Source organism: Protomyctophum parallelum (genome assembly GCF_964188405.1).
Source record: "Protomyctophum parallelum genome assembly, chromosome: 3".
NCBI lineage: Eukaryota > Metazoa > Chordata > Actinopteri > Myctophiformes > Myctophidae > Protomyctophum > Protomyctophum parallelum.
Genome location: NC_139698.1, coordinates 25,377,191 through 25,399,146, shown reverse-complemented (window position 1 = coordinate 25,399,146; position 21,956 = coordinate 25,377,191). Strand labels below are relative to the sequence as shown.

Below are 21,956 nucleotides of genomic sequence, written 5' to 3'. Positions count from 1 at the left end.
TAATGCAGTTTGATTGATTAAATTAATAGCCTATTTTATTAGACAAAAATGTAGAACAGTAGTGTCATAGAGTGGAAAATGCCATTTGGTTTAATGTCACAGAATGCAGTGCCACGTAGAGCAGCATGATAAATGGTTAACTTTATAGTGTGTTCAAAAATGGCAGATCTGCAAGTTCAGTGTCTTGAATGAGATGTGCTGTGAGTTTGCATATCTGCTATTGTCCAGCATAGGACCGTTGCACAGTGAAGTATAAACAAGGCTTTAGGATTTATAAGTCGTTTTTAGAATATAATAGAATATTCACTCCAGTGAATAGCATTTATCCATTTAGATAACTTTTTGATGTTATTTAATTACTTATTTTTACACAGAAACATAATGTGTGTCTTTACAATAACTGTAATGTAATAATAATACTAATAATGTAATGTAATAATTATTAATTAAATAACCTTATTTTATTCTGAAGGCAACCGGATGTCTTAAATTAGCTAGCTCTCAGACAGGAAGTTCTAAATTAGCTCAAAAGACGGAGCCTCGAGTCACTGTATACGATAGGTCACGAATATGGCTGTAACGCTGCTACCCCCGCAGCGCAGCTGAGTGTGAGCGTGTGGCCTTCCGTCGGAGCATCACATCACATCACACACTACACAGTGATTCATTCAGCCAGCGGCTCACACAGGAGGAGAAGGAGATCCGAACTGCAGCCACTATTCCGAGCCGTTTCAATCAAAGGCTTTGGGGATCCAAACTCAAAGGCAGGGCTTGTTAAAGCTTGTCATGGCGGAGGTCAGCGACGTTTTGATGTCAGTTTTGTCCACAATTCGGGTACCGAGGCCCGGGGATCGTGTCCACAAAGACGAATGCGCCTTGTCATTTTCCACGCCGGTAAGATCTTATTCCCCTCAACAAGCCCAACGCCGGCCGAAACACAGTGTCGCTACCTTTCAGGGTTTCTTCATTTATGATGTCCAACGAAACAGCATGACTACCATGTTTTCTCACTTTAGCATATTAGCCCCCTTTGATGTTCAACTCAGGCAGAACTTAACAGTGAAGCTAAGCTAGGCTAAAGCTAGGTTAGCTAACCTAGCTCTGTGTTGTCAAATTAGCCTGCAAGCTAGCTAGCTAGCTAACAGTCTACGTGGTGTCAGCAATGACATAGCACTTGATGCTCTACTACAGCTCTACTTTCGTTTAAACACCCAACATTTAGAGCTTTCTTTGCTTGGCTTTGTTTTCTGACATCGGACGTAGCTTACATTTATTTGAATGGCAGCAACACGTTAGCAAGCAGCCTTTTGGTTATAATGTAATTGATAATATTGACATGTGCAGACAATGTTGTGTCCACTGTTTCCACATAGCAAGCCTGTCATGTGCTTTGTTTGCAACTGACTCTATACTCTATATATATGTATGTATACTCTACTACAGGTCAGGCTACCACTTTGCCTCACTCCCCGAACCCACCTCACCCATGCCCACTTTGACAGGCTGGAATGGCTTAGGGCTGACGACAGAGTACAGCATCTTGCAATGGGTCTGGTCCACAAGATTCGATACAGCACCAAGATACCCATGTACCTGTCTAAATACTTCCTTAAAGGGACATTTCACTGCTGGATGAAACTGCAGTCACTCAATGTTAATAGTATTTGTAGTAGATATTAACAGTAGCACAAATTTGAAATGTGCACCCTATGGCCAGAAAAATAATGAAGTCTGTGTTTGACTGGATTGCTTCAGTGCACTTCCCCTCCTTGTGGAGAGGGAGGAGGCTGCATGGAGCTGTGACTTTGTAGTCCAAGAAGGAACATGGCTTCATAACTAAAATATCTATAAAACCATATTACACACAAACCCCAAGAAAGTGTTCCTTGTGTCCTAAACATCATTAAAATAAGCTCTGTTTGCAAAAGGGGTGAAGTGGCCCTTTAATGTCAACGAAGTCCACACACCCACAACATCAGAGTGAGTACAACAAACCATGTGCAACCCAGATTCGGCACAAACAAGGGACTAAATTAATTTCACTCCTATGCCACCAAAATGTGGAACACCCTACCAACAGTCATTAAGACATGTGAATCCCTTGACTCCTTCAAAACTGCTCTCAAAGGGCACATAGGGACGGCTGCAATTCGAAACTGGCCCCCGTAAAATCAGAACCCTGTGAACATACAAGTGTTCTTTTTGCTGTGTTTTACACATGCATTACCTGCACAAAACGTTCCCCATTAGTGCCAGGCATGTGAGTGAAGTGGTTTTGTGCAGTGCTCGTTTTTAATTACTCCATGTCCTCCTGTTTCATAATTGTACATAATTATGCAGGACGTTGAGTGATTCAAAACGAGCAGAGAGCACAGGTAATGAATGTAGAAGAACACTAGTATTCATGGCTTTACTGTGTTTATTACAAGAAAGTTGCTCATAACATTACAATTGGATTTAGACAGACAAAGAGGACAATTGTCAGCTTGTATAGATCGGCTAATTTTGGCAAAAGCATTTGGTGTGGACTGGTGGTAAAAAAGGAGGTGACAAAGTATAGACCCCCCCATGGTCTATACTCTATAGTCTATACTCCGTGGTTAAGCAAGCATAGTCGGATTTAGTCGGATTTTCTGAGTCTACATGGTAAACACACCTGTCTGTTTTTCTGAACTGCAGGAGAGCGAGGGAGGACTGTATGTGTGCATGAACAGTTTCCTAGGCTTTGGCAGCCAGTACGTTGACAGGCACCATGCCAGAACTGGACAGCGGGCCTATCTGCACATCACGCGGACCCGTAAGACTCAGGTAACCATTATGTTTTTTAAGGCTGTGATCACTACTAGTTCAATCATGTCTTAGTCAAAGGATGCTGGGTGTGACAGGATACATGACAGTGATCAAATCTCGGACCTTTTGTTAAGATGGAGTCTCAGATGTCTTAAGTTAAAACCACTGCCACCCGTCTTAGTTTGACAATTAATCATGATTTATTTTCTTTTTGTGTGAAGAGCCCTAGTAATAGACATTCATGTAAATATTTCCTGTGGTTTGTAATTGTGTCTAAAAGTGGGTAATGACTTTAAGAGACTTTTAGACGGCACCCGGGAGCAGTATGGGTTAGCGCCCCAGCCTGTGTCTTCCGTGAGGAAGAAGCCCAACAAACCCACGGTGAGGCCTTTAGGAGGGCCATGCAAGCCTCAAGCGGAGCCGGCGGCACCACCAATGGCAAGGTGGGGCCTGCGGAACCGTTGCGGCTTGAGAATCCACCATTCCTGAATAAAGTGCCTGGTGCTGGGAGTCTGGTGCAACGCACAGGGCCTGACCTGGTGAGAGCAGGAGTGGACCTGGTGAGACGTAGGAGGGGCCCGGACAGGTGTCAACCCACAGAGCCTAGTCCTTCCATGTGCCAGAATGGTACCTCCCAGTCCCGGCAGAGTAGTTCATGAGGAATGGATTGTGTGGCCCTGGTTTTTCCCTAATGGGACTTATCGAGGGTAGCTACTGGGACGTAAGTCGGGACTTGATCACTCCCGGCTGGGTCACCTGAGTGAGGGGTATGATGTTGCGAGACCCGAAACCCCGATGACCTTGGGATACATCACTGAGGATACGTCCCAGGTGCATCCATTTATGTATGTATTTTGTTATAGTTCTTCTATTTATAGTGACTCATAGGAATAGACTAAGTGACAACCAGGAATAGTCTGGTGACCACCGGAGAGACGGGTGGCAGCCGGAAATTAGACGGCACCCGGGAGCAGTATGGGTTAGCGCCCCAGCCTGTGTCTTCCGTGAGGAAGAAGCCCAACAAACCCACGGTGAGGCCTTTAGGAGGGCCATGCAAGCCTCAAGCGGAGCCGGCGGCACCACCAAGGGCAAGGTGGGGCCTGCGGAACCGTTGCGGCTTGAGAATCCACCATTCCTGAATAAAGTGCCTGGTGCTGGGAGTCTGGTGCAACGCACAGGGCCTGTCCTGGTGAGAGCAGGAGTGGACCTGGTGAGACGTAGGAGGGGCCCGGACAGGTGTCAACCCACAGAGCCTAGTCCTTCCATGTGCCAGAATGGTACCTCCCAGTCCCGGCAGTAGTTCAGGAGGAATGGATTGTGTGGCCCTGGTTTTTCCCTAATGGGACTTATCGAGGGTAGCTACTGGGACGTAAGTCGGGACTTGATCACTCCCGGCTGGGTCACCTGAGTGAGGGGTATGATGTTGCGAGACCCGAAACCCCGATGACCTTGATCACTGAGGATACGTCCCAGGTGCATCCATTTATGTATGTATTTTGTTATATAAGCAAGATATATTGAATGGTGAGCACTGATCAGGTCATTGTTGAGGAATAAACTGACGGGGTGATTAGATGCTGACAGAAAGCGAAGGGGTCTTTATCACCCTGAACACGTTTATTTCTCAACAATGACCCGCTCACCATTCATTACGTTTATTTACATAGCTGCCTTGTTGAATACGGCCAGAAACCAAGCACAGTGGATTGCTTAATGATGCATCATCTAGGTGCGTTGTCTCCATCGGTCTGTATAGCAGGAGGACACATTTGGTGTCCACTTAATGATTCCCAATGCTTTTTTCCTCCTCAGAAGGAAGATGACAATAACTCTGACCCACCTAAGAAAAAGCCAACCCGACTGGCTATAGGTAAGTGCATGGGAGTGGAATTCACAAAAACAGCCATTTACACTATCACGTGTACAGCGTGAATAAAATATTGACTTTATTGTGTACACAAGGAAATTCATTTTTGCCTTCACTATTGTAGCATTCCAATGCTATACTATAACTGATCATCAGATATAGTTATGGTTGAGGAAAAAATAAACGCAATCCTGATAGTATCAGTCCTTTATTAAAGAATGACCATGGCCTCATTCACCATTCGCCTAGGAATCGAAGGAGGATTTGATGTGGAGCAGGAGCAGTATGAGGAAGATGTAAAAGTTGTCCTCTTCCCGGACCGACAGGAAGTGACATCAGATGACCTTGCTACCATGCCCGATGTTGTAAGAGAGCGGGTGAGACACTGAGTCCACTGACATGTTGCTTTTCAGAGCACCATGTCGAGGTACAACGGCATGCAATAAGCATGCATGCAAAAAAAACACAAATTGTTCGTTAAAGACTGATTTGCGTTTTGTTTTCAGCCATGCATAAAACAAATGCTTTTATCTGAATAAAACGGATGCACAGTAACATTTATTTTACCCTATGATACTTATACTTACTAGAGTAAACCATGTATGAAACTATGAACATGACACACAAACACAATACCATCTTGAAGTAAACAGTAATTGTCTTTTAATGAGTTTTAATGATTAAATTCCCAGGCACAGACTGTTAAAGAAGAAATAGTTTGGCCACAAACGACAATACAATTATTTTGTTCTTAAATTATAAACACCAAAGAATTAATAAACAAATTTGGTCTTATCAAAAGGTTTTTGACTGGCTGATGCCAGTGTAAAACCTTTTGATAAGACCAAAGCAGGTAGCAATGCCGTGTTCACATCATCATCACTCATGAGTGCAAAATGCACATTTGTCATAAAGGTATATCTATGACACTACATACTTTCACTGGCAAATGAACCAGTGCAGAATGCAGTGGGTCTGAAAGTGTGTCAGTGGTGTACTGTAGAGAAGTCCTAGCCTCTGTTTGTTCTCCCAGGTGTCTCTGTCCATGGATGGTCTTAGGGCGGCAGACTCGGTGTCGCACGCCCTGCAGGTCCAACAGTGGGACGGAGAGGTGAGACAGGAGTCTCGGCACGCCAACGACCTCAAACAGCTGGACAACGGGGTCAAAATTCTACCCAGGTGAGACGGGAGAGATATTCCACCCGGCTACGTTTAGTCCAAGTTACTCTGGCCCTTCCATCAGATTGAAATTGAAATGGTGAATTGTAGACATGGTGTGGGAATTCCAGAACAGAAGGCTCCAGTCTTTCCATTATCATAAACCTAATAATAGCTGAAAAGCATGATGGGAGGCACAGTAGAGAGAACATGTAGACTGACATACTGTACGAGTGCAGGTGTATGCCTGTGAAAACAAAATGCTACCTAGAACAGAGGTTCTCAAACAGTGAGGTGAGGTCAAGTATGTTGTGGATGGCCATACTAGTTAATTTAACCTGGTGGTAGTAGTACCACAAGGTCCCGTTTTTGTGTTATCCTTTTAGCCTAAATGTCTGACTATCTTGTTCTGTTAGTGTTTACACTTCTGACTAATACTATTCAATCAGTCCAGTATGATAACGTGGGCTGGTCTTCTCTGACTGAAAGACGCAATAATCATTGGCACCTCTTCATATATAAAGCCCTGGTCGGAAAATGACCATCATATACTGTATTTCATCCATGTTACATCAGAAACCTAGTCGCATTTGTAACTCGCTCTAGTGATTGGCTAGGCCTTCTGGTCCCATTTGCAAACTCTGAATTTGGAAAGGCTGCTTTCAGCATTGGTGCACCTGATTCTTGGAATCTCTTGCAACAAAAACTTAAACTTAACACCCTGGCATCCATTGGTGCATTACAGAGAATTTAAATAAAGGTTGAATGAATGTTGCAGTACTTAGTTTAGACAGTACTTAGTTTAAACCAGTCATTTGGTTAGACCAGTCATTAGTCCTACAACTGCAACCTATCTCAAACCCTCACCCTAACCTCCCACGGGGCAGCACACCTAACCTTAACCCATGTCTACCCAATGACTAGTCTAAACTAAGTATGCACCCCGAATGAATGAATGTCAAACTTGAAACTATAAGCAATGACAAAGAGCTGATTTCATTTTTTTTATTGGTCTCCTGACCTCTTTTAATATGCACAGCATATTTCAGATAATGGTGAATTTACTTGAAAAATAAAAGAAAGCCGTTCATCACTTTAGTTCTTCTCTTCTAGTTGTGTGTGTGTGTGTGTGTGAGAAAACTCTGAGAATACAATTGAACAAAAACATTCTCTGCAATAATGATTACAAACGCCGTTTCCGACGGGGAGCGAGTGACTCAGGCGTTACTTGGATCAGTTACCCGTTTTGCACATGAGGGGTGCGGCCCGTGTAGTGTGGGGAAAAAAAACAGCTGCCCACAGTCCAGGTCTTGCCGCCCATGGGCGTGTGCACAAAGGAGCACATGCGTGACAATTTCACCGGACCGCGACCACTTGCGGCAACGCCCCTCAACTTCTCCGCTTGTCCAAAATAATCACCCGCCTCTCATTGAAAATGAATTTCCAAGACACGACGGTCACTTCCCGTCTAACAACCTTTAAAAGCCACTGGTCCATCACTACCATAAGAATTCCATTAAACCCATTTTGCAACCAGATCTTCTTTTAATGATGTATGGGAGACAAGAAACACTTTCCGGGGGTTTTTATGTGGGTAATATATATATATGTGTTTTTAGATATTTTGGTATTTCAAAGTGTCCATGATGTCATTGACACGGGGCTCACTTACTTCCTGGACTACATGTTGTCTCAGTAACACAGCCCTCCCCCTATTCACAAGGAGGAGCAGTACACCAAAGCATTATGGGAATTGTTGCTTGCTTGCTTATGGCAGTCCATCGTAGTCGATGATGACTTCATATCTCCCGGGGGTAAGGGGGGGTTTTCAGCGCTTGGCGCGCTCATGCGCCCACATGTGGCGGTTGAGACCAATAGCTGATCCGCACACTTTTCCACACGTGGGGCAGGGGTGTGTTGAGCCTGGGTGGATAGTCCCTGCAGCGCGCTCATGCCGCTGCCTGCGCTTCTCTGCGCGTCTCAGGGATGTCTTCTCCTCCCAGCGGGAGACACCTGAGTTGCAGGAGCGCCAAGCGTCCCGGTCTACTGCTATCCTTTCCAGGTTTGAGGGTGGAATGTTGCAGCTCTTTAGTAGCATCTTTATGTGGTCCTTGTAGCGCTTCTGTTGGCCTCCTGCAGACCTCTGGCCGGATTGAAGCTGGCTGTAGAGGACCTGTCGAGGAAGACGAGCTGCAGGCATGCGTATCACATGGCCTAACCAGCGGAGCTGTCTGTGTGACAGAAACACCTCCATGCTGGATGAGTTGGTGCGTTCATATATTTCTGCGTAGGTCATGTGGTGCTCCCATGTGATACCCAGGATCCTTCGCAGACAGCGGATGTGGAAAGCCTCCAGAGATCTTATATGCCGTCTGTATGGTGTCCAGGCTTCAGAGCCATACAGTAGTGTGGACACACATACTGCCTGGTACACTGCTGCCTTGGTTGAGGCCTTCAGGTTCTTGTTGGTGAAGACCCGTGATCTTAGGCGACCAAACGCGGCGGAGGCTAAATTTATGCGCGATTGAATGTCTGCGTCAACGTTGCAACTGTCTGAGAGGATACTGCCAAGGTACTTGAAGTGTGGTACCGTTTCCAGAGGGGTGTTGTCTATGTGAAAGACCGGTGTGGGAGTGTGTGTGGGGCTTGGTTGGTGGACTATTTGTGTCTTCTTGATGTTGATCTGAAGACCAACATCTCTGTAGGTGGCAGCTACCACATTGAGGGTATGCTGAAGGGACTCGGGGGAGTGCGCAATCAACGTGCAGTCATCTGCATACTGGAGTTCGCAGATTTGGAGGGCAGTTGTCTTGGTGAATGCCTGGAGGCGCCGGATGTTGAATAGGTTGCCATCCAGGCGGAAACTAATGCCGACTCCATCCGTGTTCCTCAGGCGTTTGTGGGAAATGAGTGTAACTGCTGTGAGGAAAATATTGAAGATCACCGGGGCTAGGACGCATCCTTGCTCGAAATTAGCCAAGGCAACGCTAACCTTTTCTGTTGTTCTCTCTAGCGGCTGGCGGTGTGAGGTGTGCGACCTGCAGGAGAACCTGTGGATGAACCTGACGGACGGTAAAATACTGTGTGGCCGCCGCTATTTTGACGGCACTGGCGGGAACAACCACGCCCTGGTCTACTTCCAACAGACGGGACATCCGCTGGCTGTCAAACTGGGCACCATCACCCCTGATGGAGCAGGTGAGGGTTCAATCTCAGGGTCCAAACATTACATTTGGTTCATTGTCATGGCCATTATGTTTGTTGCTGCCGTGATTGGTTTGGCAATTCCGCACTACTAGAAAACCCCAAAATACGTACCTGTACATATTACGCTGAAATCCTCCCCCATAGACTGCGACAGCGACAAGAGGGGCGCCGTCTCAAGCGAACTTGAGCCACGAGAGCCGCCACCGAGCAACCTAAAGCGAGCGAGTTGCTGTGGCGAACGTTGCGAAGTTCGATTGAGACGGCGCCCCTCTGTCGCTGTCGCAGTCTATGGGGAGGATTTATTATGCGTTTGTTATTATTGTACTGCAGTGCCTATTCTATCAATTGCCGCAGTTCTGTACCTTAATTTATACTCTACAGAGCAATGGTTGTACAGTCTAGCATGCGTTTTAGCTTGTAGATCTGTTCTTTTTGCTCATAGACTCCTTCAAAGATCCCCCCCCTATTTTGTTTGGCAACAATGGGTGGCAACATGGACCAGTTTGTCCTAAAAGGAATTTGACTTTGGTGTATTGAAGTGGTTTAGATTTAGCAAAACACTGAATTGGGAACATTGATGTCAGATGTCTACCCGACAAACCTTTTTAACCCCCTCAAAAGAAAAAGCACAGTCAAACTTTGAGTGAGGGGATTCCAGCACATTTGTGCATGAGCTGCAATTACGCAGCCAGCTGCTACATGGCCAAAACAAACCAGTCTAATGAAGGCATTAGAGCAGATGATTTTTTTGTTTGATTAGCATTAGGCCACAGACTGACCCCACCCCCTCTCCGGGACCCCAATCTACACAATATAATCTGTTATTCTAACTCTTGAGAATGTACAAATGGTACCATTTGCCTCCTAACTCTGTCATTTAGCTGGGCACGCCCACTGTAACTATATTATACCTTTTTATTTGTAGGTTTAGTTTCCTTTAGGGGTATATATGTTTTCTTTAGCTTAAAGAATTTATTTGAGACCTGTTTCATTGTACAATGTTGAGGAAACTAGTTTGCATTACAGTATTTATAATCAACAGCAGCTGAAGATATCGCATCGATTTTAGGATTTACACCATGCAAGGCAACAAACAGCAAGGATAATTTTTGCTAACCCTAAAAAAGGACCAGCTGCAAGACCACCTACCGCCACCGAGTGGCGCAATTGAGATGCATTACACAACGCAATGTAAAAGGAAGTTGAGGAAGGCTTTTAATATGATACAGTACCATATATCAATTGAATGCACCATCAATGGAAGCTGCAGCCTTGCAGACAGTGCTCGATGGTGGTTAATGATGTGATTTTGCTGATGGTGTTGTTTTGCAGGTTTTGAGCATCACTTAATTCAAATTTAGTGTCTCCCATTTCTTTATTTTTGAAAAAGTACTATGTTTGAACTATGTTTCAAAAAAAAATCAATAAAAGTCTTTATCCTCGAGTCCCCAAACAAAAAGTATGCCATAAATATTACAGTCAGACAATAATATAATCTGTTATTTTAACTCTGAGAATATATATAGATTTTTTTAAATGTTTAATTGTACTGTTCATTAACTCGCAAAATAGTCTTGGAAGTTGGAAGACCAAAATGAAAAGAATTGCGGATTGTGATCCTGTCTGAAAGAAATTGTGATTACATTTTTTGCCAAATGGAAACCTCTGTCCAGATGACAGATGGAGGTCATCAAGTTTATTCTACTCTACGAAACCTTATTCTCTCTAAATGGAAAGTTGGGTTTTGTTGAAAGGCATTAACTATGGAAAGAAAAGAGTGTCCCAAGGAATTGGGGGCAAGAGACTACCAATACCACAAAATGTTACACGCCTAGGACCTTGGTTGATCTGTTCAAAAGAGTGGACTGCAGGTGAAATTGAAAATACATGATTGTCAAGTGTCTGTTCTAGGCATTGACGATGACATTGTGTTGTGCATAGTGATCAGACGTGTAGACTGTGCATGTGTCACAAACTGTGCAGTTTGCGACACATTTTCACGTTTTTTCTAAAATAGCAGATCTACAAGCTCGTAGCACGGCACTAGGTGCCGTGCTATGAGCTTGTAGTTCTGCTATTTTCAATAGCTAAAGTATAATATAATGCTTAAAACACCAAAAGGGGTTCCCATCATCAATGGGTTAAAAAAGACAAATCTTTATTGATGGACTGTTCCCCCCCCAGATGTGTACTCCTATGATGAGGATGACATGGTGTTGGATCCGAAGCTGCCAGAGCACTTATCTCACTTTGGGATCGACATGATGACCATGGAGAAGGTAGGACCAGTACACACATAACGTATCTGCTGGTTTACCTGCCAGCACCCGTCTTTCCTGTGTGTATGTTGTACTGTATGCATTATGCCTCCCTACTAATGTTTAATATGTACTGCCTGCTGATTTGCACCCCCGTCTACAATTTAGGCATTTAGCAGACAATCTTATCCACAGCAGGGGTTCTCAACGTTTTTTGCTGGGGACCCCTGGAAATGCTTTGGCCATGTCTCGCGGTGTGGAAAAAAAACAAGCTAAACTAGAAAAAGTGCCCCTCGGGGCACAGGTCTCCACCAGGCCAGGTCAGGTTGTGGCCTCCTGGTGGTGCTATAATAGGCCAATGTGGAAAGGGTGCCATTTGTTCTTACACCATTGATGGCAATTGGATGATTTGAGGGATTTTGTTCCAAAGAAATGTGTATGGCTAACATCCACCTGTACGTGGCCCTATAACAGGCCAATGTGAAAAGGGTGGGATATATTCCTCAGCCTAGTAGGAAAGTCTGTGAAAGATTTCACGTAAATTGCATGCTGCGTTCATGATTTGAGGCTTTTTGTTAATTTTGCCAATGTTAGCCAATTAGGATGTAATATGAAATATCTGATAGATCCATCTTGAACACATACGATTTGCGGGATTTTTGGACAGAATCTGGAGGAGTAATATAGTGTTTTTCAAAAGTCGGCCTCCTGGTGACGCTATAACAGGCCGTTCTGGAAATTCTGGGGTTCATTGTTGGCATCCAGGGAGAGTGTGTGTGTGTGTGTGTGTGTGTGTGTGTGTGTGTGTGTGTGTGTGTGTGTGTGTGTGTGTGTGTGTGTGTGTGTGTGTGTGTGTGTGTGTGTGTGTGTGTGTGTGTGTGTGTGTGTGTGTGTGTGTGTGTGTGTGTGTGTGTGTGTGTGTGTGTGTGTGTGTGTGTGTGTGTGTGTGTGTGTGTGTGTGTGTGAAATTTGGCAACGACTGGGTTAACGGTGCCGGAGATTAGCTGTTCACAGACGGATGGACACACGGACGGACGGAGTGCAAAACATACACTCTCCCCATGCCTTCGGCCTGGTGGAGACAATAAACACAGTGCAGAGAGAACAGTGTAGTGCATCAAATAAACTAAGATACCAGGTAAACAATTAACCTATCTGTCTAAATAAGAGTCACATTATTAACATTTGCGGTTGAGAAAAACAAATCTTTGAAATAAAAACATGAGAACAAGTGACCAAGATATATCATCATAGTAGATTAGCATCAGTCAAAAGAAATGCGTAGGATAGTGAAGTGCTAGGGGTTGAGGTGTAATCTGAACTAGAGGTGCGTACTGTGAATACTACGGACAAATATTAGGAGTGAGACTGCAGTTATGGCTGGGATTCCACACATTGGGAGGGAGAAGAGTCTAGGACATGTGTCTACAGTCTACAGTGTTTTAGGGAAGGCTCATACAGCATTCCTGTGTTAGGCTGATCTAAAGTGAGTGGGATGGATTGTAGTGTTGCCTTCATGCCTTGTAGGTGTGGGAATGCCATGCCTTCAGTTGCATTGTAGGCTAAAATTAGCGTTTTGTAGTCTGTGTGTGCAGTAACCAGGAGCCACTGAAGGAAGCAGGCCAGGCATAATGCTGCATCATGGATAATTTAGGCCAGCAAGGAGGAATTTACAGTAGTCATGTTTGGTTTGACTCCAGTCTGGAGGCTATGGGTGAATGAACGCAAACCTTTTCCAAGAAACCTGGTAGATCTAGGTAGGAGGTAGGAGAACCACTTTAGTGCTGTCTCAATGATGCCACAGTCGCAAGGATGTCTATGAGAAGCCGGTGTTCCACTGTGTCAAATGCTGCTAAAGAGACAGCGAAATCCATTCGGGCGGAGACGTAGGTCCCAACGTATTATCTTCCGCCGTGGCTTATTATTCAATAGGTCGCGGTTTAAATATTAATTTGTCCCGACGGTTTATTAATTATATATATATATAATATATATATTAATTTTCCGATGTGAATTTCACCCAGACAGCAGACTGGACTTGCTTCAGCAGCGCGGCAGCATGCTCCATAGTGACGTGACAATAACCCCTCTGCAGTGTCCGCACACACACAAGCCACAAGGCAAGCACACTAAAATCTGGTCAAAACTATAAAGACTTTGAAATAACGTGTTTTACATTCTCTCTCGCTCCGCGCCTATAAACTCTCGTCCTCTCTCTCTCCTAATTATTGTGCAGCGCAGCTGTACACACACACACACACACACACACCGAGTACTAAGTAAGTAGCCTATAGGCTACGGCTCTAAAAACATTAAATACTGCGGGAGCATTATTACCACACTAAACAAAGTTGGATTTGTACATTGCAGAAACTGCAGAATGCAGATACATAACGTAAGTGTTCTTATTATTGTCCGTCTACTCTGGGTTTTATAATGCAGCGTGAGTCCGCGATAGCCGATCTGCAAGCTCACAACGCGTTGCGCTGATTGACAGTGCACGTTAGGGCTGTCAGTTCACATCTATAATCCAATTCGAATTTCATTGCTTCATTATTTGTAATTTTCTAAAATATTCGAATATTTACATTGTTTATTTTAGCTCATATTTAGCCTATAATAATACACAGAATATAATACGATGCACGTTCTGTCCACTAGAGGGCCCCCCCTTCCAAACGTCAAAGCAGTACTTTCAGTTTCAGCACACAGCAATAATGGTTTTCACGGCACAAAATAGCGTTTAAACTGTTTTATTGAGCACAGTGCACTCAGCACGGTAAGATTGTTGTCTGTCTATAGTGCAAATGCATTTTACAGTGAACGTGAAACGTAAAACGACAGGCCTAGCGCGAGACCCACCGAATGCTTGTGTTTCCACGGACATTATGTCATGTCATTGCGGTCACTCTAAGCGCCGCCGCTCCTCCGGACATTTCGGAACTTTTCGGGGGTACCGCCTGGGTTCTGCGCGACGGGCTTGACCATGCGGAGTAGCCCTCGTCGGCCCGCTCAGGACCCACGGAACCGCGGGCTTGTCAGCGGCGGTACCGCGAGGCCACGGGGCCTTGAACGCACGAAAATTGAGCCTCCGAAAATATTTTCGAGACATTTCGACGTTTTTGACCGCGTGCCCTTGTCACCTTCGTGTAGCTGGCTAGTCTCCGCTCATTTATCACCGGGCCACTAAGCTGTCTCTATTACGGTCGCGAGGCCACGGGGTCCGGAACCCGGCCCACATTCGCTCTTCACATGCAGTGGAAGCGGCCGGGGAGATTTCACAGCGGTAGATTCGTTACTCAATACATTTAGTGAGCGGATAAAATAACATAAAACAAAATAAAAATATTAAATAGAATTAATAAATGATAAAAGCTCCATTCGAATGGCAATTTTACAATTTTAGCTTTCGAATATATATATATTTTTTAATATTCGAATTTCTTTCATATTATGAAATTCGTTCTGACAGCCCTAGTGCACGTGCAGCAGCTACTGTATAAAATTATATTTAAGTAGGCTACTTTTTACTGTGACGTCTGTGTGTTATTGACTTCTTGTTCCTTAATGTGGGTTTATCAGAGCGATATAGTGCAGCTGTGAGTCAGTAGCTGCTGCTGCTGCGTCCGTGCACCAATAGAGCGACCGCGGCGGCGGCACACATGCTTGAAATATTAAATAAAAATATGTCTGGCTTCCGGCCCGGGCCCGGGCCGTTTCTGGACTGTACCAACAGGCTTAGGGCCGGACGGGCCTTAACTCCACGGGTCCCGGGCCGGGCACGGGCCTATATTTTAGGCCCGTGCCCGGCCCTAAAATGTAGCCTACTTAAATATAATTTTATACAGTAGCTGCTGCACGTGCACTGTCAATCAGTGCAACGCGTTGTGAGCTTGCAGATCGGCTATCGCGGACTCGCGCTGCATTATAAAACCCAGAGTAGACGGACAATAATAAGAACACTTACGTTATGTATCTGCATTCTGCAGTTTCTGCAATGTACAAATCCAACTTTGTTTAGTGTGGTAATAATGCTCCCGCAGTATTTAATGTTTTTAGAGCCGTAGCCTATAGGCTACTTACTTAGTACTCGGTGTGTGTGTGTGTGTGTGTGTGTGTGTGTGTGTACAGCTGCGCTGCACAATAATTAGAGAGAGAGGACGAGAGTTTATAGGCGCGGAGCGAGAGAGATAGAATGTAAAACACGTTGTTTCAAAGTCTTTATAGTTTTGACCAGATTTTAGTGTGCTTGCCTTGTGGCTTGTGTGTGTGCGGACACTGCGGAGGGGTTATTGTCACGTCACTATGGAGCATGCTGCCTCGCTGCTGAAGCAAGTCCATTCTGGGTGAAATTCACATCGGAAAATTTATATAACGGCGCGTGAGCCCGCCCGGCCCTGGGCAGTGACAAAGTCGGCCCGGGCCCGGCCCGTTTTGGTGGGCCGGGCCCCGTCGGTACGGGCTTGCAGGTCTCTAACACACACACACACACACACACGTGCGGTCCACGGGAACCCCCCCAGGGGTAGATCTGCTCTTTTCGGTGCGCAAAAGAGGTGAGAGCTCGGGAACGCAGGCTCGCCTGGAGACTGCGGAGAGCTCCACGGAACCGGGCCGGCGAGGCGCACGCGGTGGTGCCGGGCTCGGGCGCGTGGGCCGATCGCCGGGCACGATGTGCGCGTAAAAAGGCCTGCTGCCCTGCAGGTTCTCCACAAAAGGCATGCACCCTTTCGACGTATTAATTAATACGGCACGACGAGTTGTAATACGCCAACGTATTCATCATTCGCCCGACGAAAAATAAACCGTTGAGGCGAATTATTATCAAACCGCCGCGACCTATTATAAAATACGTTGCGAACGCCGACGGATTCATAAATAGCCCCGACGAAAATAAACCGTTGGGGCGAATTATTAAACCGTCGGGACGAATTAATATTTAAACCGCGACCTATTGAATAATAAGCCACGACGGAAGATAATACGTTGGGACCTACGTCTCCGCCCCGAATGGATTTAGCCCCACCTGGAGAAATCACTACTACAGATTGGGACGCAGCATGTCAGGCTTATATGACTGTGACTGCAATGAGTGCAATTGGGTGGGTGGGCTGGTTTGAATCCTGACTGGTTGGGATCCAACTGGTTATTCTGTGAGAGATGAAGAGAAAGCCAAGAGAAAGGTGGAATGGGGCTGCCCAGTTCTGCCTGTCCTCTTGCACCAACATTACTGTACTGTGAGTGTGACCAAATGGCTGAGAGATATTGAATGGTTCTCCACGGGCAGTACTCCAGATTTGTATGGGCTGTTCTGCCTCAAAGAGCCACCTTCGATTTACTCGCAGTTACAACCGCAGTGCGATAGGGACTGTAGATCATCTTAAAACTCATGGCGTTTGGCTTTTTTTATTATTGAACGCCCCCTTACATCTTAACTCCTGTCATGGCACTGTTTTATTACTGTATTATTTATACATCGCTCTTGGCAGTTCTTGTTTTTCACTGTTTTTAACCATTAACATGGCAGACCTTTCTTCTCCCCCTCTGTACTCAGTTGGCCTCTCCCCATCCGTTTTGTCCTCCACACCTTTTTCCGCACCAGCTGTTTGTGTTTTCACGCACATTGTCCCTTTCTTCCACTCATCTCCCCCTGATAACGTGACCTGCCAACATGCAACACGCTGATGCGTTTAAAAACAAAAAATATATATATTGGATTTTGAGTTGACTTTACTGCATTTTTATGTTCTATTGTATTGGTATCCACTATTGTATTTTTATGTGTTCCCTTTGTTCCTTGGTCCTGCAGTGTTATATTTCCTGCCATGGGATAAATGAAGTTCACTGTATCTTTTAGTCCTGCTCGTCCTTTGTTTGGTTAATGTGTTTTGGAAGCTTATCCGTGAAAAAGTTTAAAGGTTTGGAGGTAATTGATTTGTTAGAGAGAAAAAAAGAAATGTTCATAGAGCACTCATATGTCAGCTTAAATATTATGGTGTTCCAGGTCCAATATTGTCTGCTCATTTTGTTTTTGGTTTCAACATAACTTTTGACTCAACCTTTGTCTTTATTGAAAAGAAAAAAAAACGAAAAAAAAAATCGTTTTTCACAATTTCATCATAATGGGCATACCTAACATTGGATGCCAAAACAATGGGAACATTTTCATTTTAGACATGTGTCCAGGCGGTGTCAACTCGTTATCAGGAAGGGCCTTTCTGTGTATAGTTTGCATGTTCTCCCCGTGTCCCCTAGGGTAGGTACCCTCACAAAAAACATGCAGTAATCCTGGTCACTAAACTGCCTCCCCCTGGCCAGCCGGGGCGCCTGATGGAGGGGAAAGGAACTGGTTGGAATAACGTGTTCCTTCCATGTGCTACGTCCAACCAGGGAAACTCCCCCCTGTCGGGTGTAAAGGAGCAACTTGGACACTCAGGCATGAAGGAAGCATGAGTTCAAGTCCGTTGCTCTCCCCTTGTCCCCCATATATGGGGACTAGGTTGGTGGAGGGTGTGTAGAGCCCAGGATCACATTAGATGATTGACACAGGGGTGAAAATGGGTTACAAAATCGTGGGATAAAAAAATATATATATATAAATAAATAAAAACGTAATCAGCACGCTAGAATATGTATCTGAATACATTATAGGTTAGAAACAAACACTCTGCATGCATGTGCACGTGTCGCGCATGAGACAGAGCTACGTCCCATAGCCTGGAGGGATGCGACGTTCTGATTGGTTAAAAAACACACAGCTTTCCTTTTCAGAGTGAGACAAAATAAAATGCCCGTATTTTTCATTTCACTGAGTCTTGAAGTGTATTTCATGTCTCCGCCCCCTTCTCTTCCCCTCCCATCCCATTTGTAGACGGAGCGAACGATGACGGAGCTGGAGATTGCGGCGAACCAGCGGGTCGGGGAGTGGGAGGTGATCCAGGAGTCGGGCACCACGCTGCGGCCCCTGCATGGCTCTGGCCTCACTGGCATGAAGAACCTAGGCAACAGCTGCTACCTCAACTCCGTCATGCAAGTGCTCTTCACCGTGCCCGACTTCCAGAGCAAGTCAGTAAAAAACCACACCTCGCTGTCGCCTTCATTCACTTTTCATCCTATATATGAGCTTTGCGAATGTCTCCGTTTTCTATTTTTTCTCTCCCTCCTCTCTTGCCTCTTGTGTTTCGGTCTCAATTCCTCGGTTTCTTAAAATGGTGGGTGAATTTGAAGCCTCCATGACCAGAAAACGGAAACCGTTCTCCATCAGATCTTTCGGGTCTCCTGGCTTGATCTCCTTGTAATGAAGTTGTTGGAATTATAGCTTATACTATAGTGAGTGACCGTGTCACTGGCCTGTACAAGAATCTGTATGAAGCCCAAGCAACAGCAAATGCATCAGTAGAGATGCTGAGAAAAATGTGTAACGAATTGTATGAGATTTGGCCTTGCAAGAGTTATATAGTGCCACCATGAGGCCGATTAGAAAGAATGTGGGGGGGGGCATTTTTTCCTTGGCCTAGCAAGAATGTATGTGCAAAGTTGCACAGCAGTCGGGCGATGCGTTCATGATTTGAGACATTTTGTTCCAAGCGGGCCACTGCTGCAAACTTTCAAAGCCAATCTTAACCAATCAGGATGGAATATGAATTCTGCCGGATAGAGCTGATGTGTACCCATTTGTGTGATGTTTGGACAAAATCTGTAGGAGTGATAATCAAAATATATTTCGAAGGGAATGTCAGCCCCCTGGTGGCACAGTACAGGCCAATGTTTTGACTTACTAGTTCCAAGCATGCTCAGTTCCGCACTGATCAGCCCAGCAGTGCCAGGAGATTAGCTGCACACAAACGGTCACAAACATGGACGGGGGTAGAAAACATAGTCTCGGCCACGCCTTGCTTTGGCCTGGCAGGGAACAACCATCTGTTTGTCACTGCATGTGCTGCCTAACTTTAATGATCAGATTTATCACTTTGACTGATGTTATTTTATGTGAAAAAGATACTAAATGCCAATTCTTAAAATTATTTTCTTCTTTGACTAAGGTATGTGTCCAACATTGACAAGATCTTCGATGAAGCACCTAGTGATCCGACACAGGACTTCAAAACCCAAGTGTGAGTGTCCTCTTAAAGTAGAAGCCACCGGACCCCAGTTGAGACTGGGTTACATCAAGCAAACGGAATAGGAATTTAATTTACCTTAGAAGGGTTTGTAAAATAATGTCTGCTTACTCCTATAAGACTGGGTTACATCAAGCAAACAGAATATGAATTTAATTTACCTTAGAAGGGTTTGTAAAATTATAATGTCTGCTTACTCCTATGAGACTGGGTTACATCAAGCAAACAGAATAGGAATTTAATTAGAATGGGTTTGTAAAATAATTTCTGCTTACTCCTATGAGACGGTACAGTAGAACTTTGAGAGATACTCTCTTACTGAGGTCATGAGCTTGATTTTAAAGCCCCGAAGCCTAATTTGTACTGTCCAAAACGACCCCTGTGAGCCAGGTTTTTTTGGCTCATGGATATCATTTGGAAGGTCTCGCAGGCCCCGTGAGCCACTTGGCTCATACCTCCTGAATTTTCCAGCGGCTCACAACATGTCATTAATGTCTCACAGTGTTATGTGTTGCTCAAGGAGATGATACATTCTTCTTCTAATAGTTCCGTGTCCATGGACACAGGATGCTTGTCATTGAGTTTAAATGCCCAGAGCTATGAGTCATGAGCCATAACTTGTCTTATACAGTATAAACTAGGCTAGGACATCATTGGATAATACTTTTTCTAACGACGTCACTGGTATTCTGGAGTGCTAGGCATGAAAACGGCGAGCCTCTGATCTTCTACACGTCAACAATCTGAATCATCTTGATGAAATCACTGCAAACATTTTAGTTCATGATCAAATGCATTTATTCAATGTGTATTCTATAATTATATTCAATGTGAACTAAAACTAAACCTCAATTGACTTGGCTGCCAAAATGAACACTTGTCTGATATTTTATTTCACAGATAATTTCATTGACAACCCTCACCCTGCCACTTGAAACGGTTTACCATTAAAATGTATTTGTGAAAGGACAGTTATTATAATACCCCTCCCTTAGTGATGGCACATGCGTGTATTCCCTCAGAGGTGACTGAGACCATTTCCTTTTGATCATTGCCATTTGATCGTTTGAAAGGATATGATGGATCTTGGCTAATAAATAATAACCCTATGCCTGTTTTGTTTACTACAGAGCCAAGCTCGGTTACGGCCTACTGTCAGGAGAGTATTCCAAACCGGCGCCAGACCCTGGAGATGAATCTGGCACGCCTGAACCCAGGGTGAGCAAGAACTAGCACCGTATAACTCATTTAGATGACCATGGCACATTATTATCATAAATAAAAGGTTAAAAATCAGATTCAGGTGTTTGATCCAAGCAGAAGACGACGATCTGGTAGAGCAGAGGTTCCCAAACTAGCAGCATCGATTCCCAAAAGAGAAATTAGACCTTGTTTAGCCAGGACCAAATTAGTGAAAATATTCTTTTGTATTTTGATTTTTTTTTCTCTTTCTAGAGACTATGGCCCTCAATTATCAACGTGGCGTCACCGCAATTCGGCATTTACCGGTATTATTCCCGCATGACCTTGGCCAAATATCACGTCCGGTCGGGACCTGTCGTAGGCTTTGTCCTCACCTGTTTTTCTCTCATAGAAAAGCGGAGCAGAATTGTTTTACCAGCTGACAGGCTGTCACAGGCATCTAAACATATGTATTCACTCCTACACTGTTAATATAAAAATGTTTATGTTTATGTATGTATATGTAAAAAAAAAAAGATGGAGATTTTCAACTTTACAAGCAATTAAAAACAATATAACATGTTTACAATGTACAAGTTTATGCTTAATCAAACGGTGCTTTACTGGCCTTGTTAAACATATATATGCGAGCGCACTTGTGAGATGATTCGGGAGCGCAGCGTGACATCAGATGCCTATAATCCCTGTGATATTAAAAATATATATTTAGGCATAAATTGACTGCACGCCTTTATTTCCAAGTGACAATGACAAGCATAGGCCTATACTATAGCTCTTCTATTTGCAGTTGTAGGCTATAGGCCTTAATCATTCACCCATTTAAATAAGTGCTTTAACAGTACAGATAAAAGGCAGATCTGGACATCTGGGTCTTGCTTATGTGAGATGGGATGGGACCGCGGCGGGCGCCGTTTAATCGGCGACACCAGCACACACCAGCCTTCATCCATATGTTTATGATTCATTCATCAATCACTCCATAAACTTTGATTATTTATGACTGCCTTGCCAGGTTATCTCATTAAGGTGCAGTGCAGGCATCACTCACCCACAGAACCCACAGTAGTGTTTCACTGGAGGCATCACTCACCCACAGAACTCACAGTAGTGTTTCACTGGAGGCATCACTCACCCACAGAACCCACAGTAGTGTTTCACTGGAGGCATCACTCACCCACAGAACTCACAGTAGTGTTTCACTGGAGGCATCACTCACCCACAGAACTCACAGTAGTGTTTCACTGGAGGCATCACTCACCCACAGAACTCACAGTAGTGTTTCACTGGAGGCATCACTCACCCACAGAACCCACAGTAGTGTTTCACTGGAGGCATCACTCACCCACAGAACTC

At 44.7% G+C, this 21,956-nt stretch overlaps 1 protein-coding gene across 2 annotated transcripts in view; it reads left to right on the top strand.

Annotated features, from left to right (window-relative positions):
- The first annotated feature begins 572 nt into the window (after nt 1-572).
- The window catches only part of usp5 (ubiquitin specific peptidase 5 (isopeptidase T)), a 33,227-nt gene continuing 11,843 nt past the window's right edge, over nt 573-21,956 (top strand). Inside the window, exons 1-10 of one of the 2 annotated variants that reach the window (XM_083761926.1) lie at nt 573-894; nt 2,680-2,808; nt 4,603-4,660; nt 4,907-5,034; nt 5,691-5,836; nt 8,829-9,013; nt 11,207-11,301; nt 18,152-18,345; nt 19,323-19,394; nt 20,531-20,618. In XM_083761926.1, the coding sequence (XP_083618052.1) occupies nt 787-894; nt 2,680-2,808; nt 4,603-4,660; nt 4,907-5,034; nt 5,691-5,836; nt 8,829-9,013; nt 11,207-11,301; nt 18,152-18,345; nt 19,323-19,394; nt 20,531-20,618 (1,203 nt within the window). In that variant the 5' untranslated portion in view covers nt 573-786. The remainder of the gene's footprint in view (nt 895-2,679; nt 2,809-4,602; nt 4,661-4,906; nt 5,035-5,690; nt 5,837-8,828; nt 9,014-11,206; nt 11,302-18,151; nt 18,346-19,322; nt 19,395-20,530; nt 20,619-21,956) is intronic. The other variant, XM_083761927.1, reaches the window with a different exon arrangement.